Source organism: Clarias gariepinus, chromosome 15 (assembly GCF_024256425.1).
Source record: "Clarias gariepinus isolate MV-2021 ecotype Netherlands chromosome 15, CGAR_prim_01v2, whole genome shotgun sequence".
Lineage (NCBI taxonomy): Eukaryota > Metazoa > Chordata > Actinopteri > Siluriformes > Clariidae > Clarias > Clarias gariepinus.
Window position 1 is genome coordinate 18,442,440 of NC_071114.1, and position 6,432 is coordinate 18,448,871.

Below are 6,432 nucleotides of genomic sequence, written 5' to 3' on the forward strand. Positions count from 1 at the left end.
TAAAAATAGTTTACCCACTGCCCTAACCAAAAAACTTTTCAAGCACATTAAGTCCCCGGAATGATGATGAAGTTTAACCGAAGTCAAAGAACATGAACTGGAGGCACTTTAAATATTATCAGACCTTCATTAAAAACAAATGACTATTATTTTAATTGAAAATTGTAGGTTGCATCCTTTGATGAATATAATGAGCTGACCAAATTGTCGGAGCTATTAAAAAAAAAAAACACACACAAGAAAACATAGATTACATTTACAGTAGGGCATTAAGACAGTCAGCTGAGTTGATTTTACTGACATATAAATTTGCTGAGGATAGACCAAACCAAGTACACACAGATCCTAACACTGCCTTGGTGATCTCTAAACGAACTGATCTTGATCCAATTTCATTTATGTCAATATTGTCTTTGCTAGATGCAGATCAACAATACAGTATGACTTTTCTAAATTTGTGACATTTTTGGCTAGATTTAAAAAATTCTGATTAAATTACACACAGGTGGACTTTGGTGACTCCATCTGGTGAGGTGACTTCTGAAGGCAATCGGTTCCTTTGGAATTTAGTTAGGGGTATTAGCGTGAAGGGGGCTAAATACAAATGTTCGCTGCACTTTTCAGATTTTTATTTGTAACCATCTATCATTTTCCTCCCACTTCAGAATTATATGCCAGTTTGTGTTGGTCTATCACATGGTGTTTAAGGGGTATGAATACCTTTGCAAGGCACTGTATATACAGTATGTATAATAATGTGCTTAATGTATTTATTTATTTACTTACTTTTTTAACTAATTTATTTTTTTGGTACACACAGGTCAAAATATGAGAAACCTAAAAAATAAATAATAAAAGCAGAAAGAATGGCTCAGCTCACTAAACCTTTACTAGTGATCTTAAGGCAAAAAATCTGACTCTAAAACCCTCAAATCTGACAGCTCTAATTATAAATTACTATTATATGGATAACTTAAAAATCAACCAGTTCAGTAAAGTTATGTATTTTCCTCTTTATTGAGACATAAGTATACTAGTTCACATCGCATCACTGCTGTAATATGTAAAGAAATGTCTGAAAAAGTTTATTCAAAATTAGATAAAAGAGGGATTTGACTGTAGATATTGTAAACATTGATTACCCAGTAACCAGATCACTTTCACTAAGGGGATCAGGACGAGGACGAGGAGGAGGAGGAGGAGGGGGAGGAGGAAGAAGATCAACAGCAAAATCTTTCCATGGTTTGCTGGGACAGTTAATGGAAGTGGTATTACTAACTGTGACCTTTATGTCCTGAGAGAGCTTAGGCTCTGGATTCGGGTTTGGGTCTGAAGGTGAGCCATGCTTTGCTTTTCCCTCCTGGGATTCTTCAGATGATTCCTGCTTTTTAGATGTGACCTGAAAGTTGTGTATGGTCCTCAGTGGACTCCAACCTGGAGGACGTCGGCGTGTTGCAAATCTCTGAAATTAACATTTGGAGAAACAAGAAATTATATAAAGAAGTTAAATAAAGATGTTTACACATGAATGCTAATAAGGTGCTGGTTATGTGTACACAGTAATTCATTTCTCTTTAAGCCAAAAAACTAAAAACTACAAACAAACAAACAAACAAACAAAAACAAAAAAAGAATGCTGAAGTGATGTTGGAGCCAAAGATTTATTTGTCTTTTTTTTTTTTTACCATGTACTGTACATAAATAAATATACTTTCTATAATCTTTCAATGAAAGTTTAAACTGAATTATATAACTTTTTGTATTAATTACAGTATTATAATCTATCTATCTATCTATCTATCTATCTATCTATCTATCTATCTATCTATCTATCTATCTATCCATCTATTTAATTCCTATAATATATAATTTTTTTTAAAGCTCCCATCATCTCACCATATGTAAAGGTGCACAATTCACACTAGTGTCAGGAAGCTCATGTCTCCATGGGGCCACATCCACAGTCGAGTTGCATTTGATTAACACCTTAAAAAGTTAAAACAAGGACATATATGAAGAATATCAATAGAAGTAAAAAATTTTTTTTAACACATTAAGTTGAAACTAACAAGTCTATGATTTGTTAGTAAATCCTTAATATTTGGCCATTTTATGTACAAATGTTGCTATAGAGTCAGAAATTGTCTTTGATGTGAGTGTAGGATGATTTGGTAGAAGACATTTAGGGTAATGGGTACATTTACATATGTCAGATTGTCTTATTTACTATTTGTCAGATTGTCTTATTTACTATTTGATTCTTACTGATTCTGCGTGGTCAGGGTGACATTCCTCAGTGATGTCCTTAAAGTTTTCTTTAGTGCAGTTACTTTTTTCCATGTCAAACTGCAGCCGATATCTGAATCCAGCTATCACCTACACAAGAAAACACACACACACACACAGGTTACCACTAACGTGTGCTACTATAATTAGTTATCGTTATAATTATTACACTGTAAATATATTTTGATTTATACACAGATAGTCTAATCAAGTTAACTCATTATCTGTGGTGTGTGCTCAGAGAGAACTTACCTGTCTTGTAGCCCAGGCAACATTGTAGAGGAGGAAATGATGTGTATGCTGGTTATTTATGTTGGCTTTGGCAACGGAGTAGCTCAGAGGCTCAATAATATCCTCACTGTCGATTTTGATATTCTCAGGGCAGCCCAGACATGGGCGACGGGGTCCTACAATGATAGGAGGCTCCACTGACAAGACAAAAAACACAAATCTGTATAAATCTACTGTAGACATTAAAATGATACTGAAAACTATCAGGTGGTAACAGTAACTAGTGTACAGTTGATGTGCTACATAAAGCAATATTAAAATCGGAGGGCTATAGTATAAAGATATGGTGACATTTTCTATAAGGAAAATGTTTAACATTTATGCAAGAAGTGTCAACGCTGTGGAAAAGTCAGAGTTGAAGCTGAAACTTTTCCAATGTCTAATATGCACAGAGCATGTCAACAGTATTTAAAAAAGTTCGCAGCCAGAGGTCTAGAGAAAGCTGACTGGCCAAGCTCTCTCAGTGAGGAGGGATGAGAGGTACTACCATAAAAAAGGAGAATACGTGTGATCTCCCATCTATAAGTGTTACAAACAATGTAAGTGAATCAGGATAATTCTGTTCCTACGTGAAAAAAATGTGGATGTGCTGTTTTTTGGGTTAAAATTGAAATCTGATCTCAAATATGTGAGTTGGCTATTTGTGTCAACTCTATCATTGAACCATGCAACAGATTCAACCGGATGATATTAAACTCAGGGAGCAATGTAAAATAATCTTTAAGCTCTTTTTGGTGAAACCTGCTGTGACCAGAGTAAAATCAGTCATGCTTTATCTAGTGATAGGTGATTTTTGTCTATTAATTTAGTTTAATTAATGGCACAGTTTTTATATATTTACATTTACTGTAGGCATTAGGCAGATGCCCTTATCCAGGGCAACTTACAAAAGTACTTAAGTTTCCGTGAGACATAATTTCAAAGTTAAATGAGGAAGGATATAATTTCAGACTCCGTAAATGAGGAAGAAACTCAGATTTAGGATTAGAAGTTCACTTAGCTTACTGTGGCATTTTATATCATTCCACATAAGGCAATACTTCCTGTGGTTTACCGCCAGGTGCCTAAAAAACATTCCCCTCTTTGGTCTATGCCTCATTCTTTATATGGCAATAGCACCATATATAATTATATATATATATATATATATAATTCATTGGATGTCTACGAATGTTTAAATGTTAAATTCATAATAAATTTCCTGTCACCATACTCTAAAGTTCCTTCTTTAAACTTTACTGGTGGCTGAACTTAACTGATCACTGGCCTCTGGGCTAGATTTGTTTAACTTGTGAAACTTATTTGACTGTCAAATATCTCTCTCTCTCTCTCTCTCTCTCTCTCTCTCTCTCTCTCTCGAGATTTGACACTTGAAATAGTTTAGTTAATAGAGACATGATGCTATTAACATTTTTTTTTACTAAAAAACATTTTTATTATAATTTTGTACAGATTTTTTGAAATCTGACTTAAATTTCTAGGAATTGTTTGTGAGCGCTAAAAATTCCAGGAATGTCTGCAGTGCCCCCTAGTGACAACATGTCTAAATATAAAAGAGATAAAGTTTAATCTATTGACCCACCTGAACAGTGATGTGCCAAGATCTCGTTTGTTTCTTTCAGCTGAAGTCTTGCACGACAATGTTTGATCGGCTAGGGATGACAGTCAAAATAATCAGATGAGGCCACATTACTTGCATTCTATTTATTTATTTATTTATTACCTTTGAGGAATCTTGCAAGTAGTCACACTCCTTCCAGGTTTTCTCATTTCCTACTGCACAGTCAGATTCCCTTGCTGTAAAATGTACTGAAAGAAATTCACTTGATTCATTTTTGAGCTGAAATAGAAAAGAAATAATGGATTAAAGATATTGCTTGAATTGAAGATCACACACTAAATACACAATTTAACTGATCATAAGACCATAAACTTGTTTAAACGTGTTAATCTTATTTTACTGATAAATATCTCTCTCTATGAAGATTTAATATTGTAAATAGGGTAATTAATAAAGAGATGAAATGTTAGAAATATAGATAAACATACCAGTTACTAAGATTTCATAACTACACAGCCTACCTTTATAGCCTTAAGGATCTGATATAGAGCAAGCTGGTTTCCTTCAGTTAACTGTTTATTGTGTTCTAAAAGAACTGACGACACAATATCTTCCACGCTTTGATCATCACACTGAAGCCTGGTCTCATCATTTGCATGTGATTCAGAGCAAAAAAGCCAAGTTAAGGCCAAAATCACCCAAATTCTGTGTCCTTGCATTATCCTGAGGTCTTGCGCATGCCTTTTTCTGGCTGCCTGGTAGCTAAAAAGACGCAGTTACCTAAATAACCCACACAGTGTCAACGCACTGATCTGATGATACACACTCATTTGCTGGGAATATAGTGCAAATGTTTACTTACTTGGGAGCCTTTGCCTCTGCCCACACGTTTCTCAAAAATCAATACTTTCATTTGGGTTCAGAGTGCTCACACACACACACACACACACACACACACACACACACACACACACACACACTTTGAAGTGAACAACTTGACTAAAGCATTTAAAGGTGCAAACCGGTAACAATCCCATCATTCAGAAACACATAAATAATAGATTATACAATAGCCCTGCCTCCCATCTCCCTATAAGGCTTTTATTATACAACCTTAACATGGTTGTCAAAAATGTACTTGCCAAACACAAAGGCACGGCCTTATCCAAAGCATGGATAAAAGACGCAGCCTTAATTTTAATGATCTTGTGATGTGTACTAGTATTACTCCAGCAAGATTCTTTCCTTTACTTTCTGCACAATGCAAATGTATATTTAATTAAGGACTAATGCACATTGTATATCCACTTCATATGTTTCCTTCCCACATGATGTTTACAGGTTAAACTTTGAGTCATAGTTCAGAGTTCAGCACTGAGAGAATGTCAACACTCCACAAATCTTAAACACAGTACAGTATGAAGCTTACAGTGAGACTTGTGCCCGAAGCAGTAGAATGTTGGAACATTATGGATGGGGTGCCAATATTTTACTTTCCTCCTATGGTGAATATGACACCTCCAAACTGCACCACATGCTTACTTGTATGTATCACTTGTTTATACCACATTACCCTTTTTTATGTGTTTATAGAGATTAACATATTAATTATTTAACATATAACATTATTAATTATAGCATATTAATTAACTAGTTGCAAATGTTCAGGTGCCACAGCGTTGTAGTGGTTAGCACTGTGTCCTTGGTAAAACAGCCCGTGCACCCTGTGCTTGGTGGGTTTCCCCAGGGTACTCCAGTTTCCTCCCACAGTCCAAAATCATGCAGATTGAGTTATTTGATGTTTCTAATTGTCCATAGTGTGTGTTTGTGTGTGTGTGTGTGTGTGTGTGTGTGTGTGTGCCCTGTAAGGGATTGGCTCCCTCTCAGGGGTGTACCCGCATTGTGCCCTAAGTCTCCTGAGATAAGCTCCAGGCCCCCTGTGACCCTGTGCACAGGACAAGCGGAAGCAATGGTTCATGGGATCAGCTCTAGACACAAACCATTTTAATGACCTCAGACTAAGTACTTGGTTACTTTATTAACAAATACCTTTTAAACATTTCATTTGCTGGACAGTTTTCTATATATGTACACAGAGATAAGAATCGAGACGGGCCGGGAATCGAAACCGGACCCTGGAGGTGCAGGGCGACAGTGCTAACCACAACACCATCGTGCCTCCTATATTTTTTACATTATTATTTATTTGTTTATTATTATTTATTCAGTCAGAAAAACCTTCAAGAATCTTAGTTTGGCATTTTGCATTTTAGTATTTGAGAATGTATTTTTAC

At 35.6% G+C, this 6,432-nt stretch overlaps 1 protein-coding gene across 1 annotated transcript; it reads right to left on the reverse strand.

Moving 5' to 3' along the window:
* Nucleotides 1-993: 993 nt before the first annotated feature.
* Nucleotides 994-4,968, reverse strand: kng1 (kininogen 1). Its single transcript, XM_053513674.1, has 7 exons — nt 4,660-4,968; nt 4,301-4,417; nt 4,160-4,229; nt 2,539-2,714; nt 2,266-2,376; nt 1,897-1,986; nt 994-1,462 (listed from the first exon to the last, which is right to left on the reverse strand). The coding sequence occupies exons 1-7, from the start codon at nt 4,855-4,857 to the stop codon at nt 1,139-1,141; spliced, it is 1,086 nt and encodes a 361-aa protein (XP_053369649.1). The 5' UTR covers nt 4,858-4,968; the 3' UTR covers nt 994-1,138.
* Nucleotides 4,969-6,432: the final 1,464 nt, after the last annotated feature.

Bases quoted from the DNA above. Each gene is read 5' to 3' on its own strand.
- kng1 (XM_053513674.1), bottom strand. From the start codon at position 4,857: ATGCAAGGACACAGAATTTGGGTGATTTTGGCCTTAACTTGGCTTTTT. The intron at 2,377-2,538 runs GTAAGTTCTCTC...TTTCTTGTGTAG, and splicing joins TTGCCTGGGCTACAAGACAG to GTGATAGCTGGATTCAGATA. The intron at 1,463-1,896 runs GTGAGATGATGG...TGTTAATTTCAG, and splicing joins ATTGTGCACCTTTACATATG to AGATTTGCAACACGCCGACG.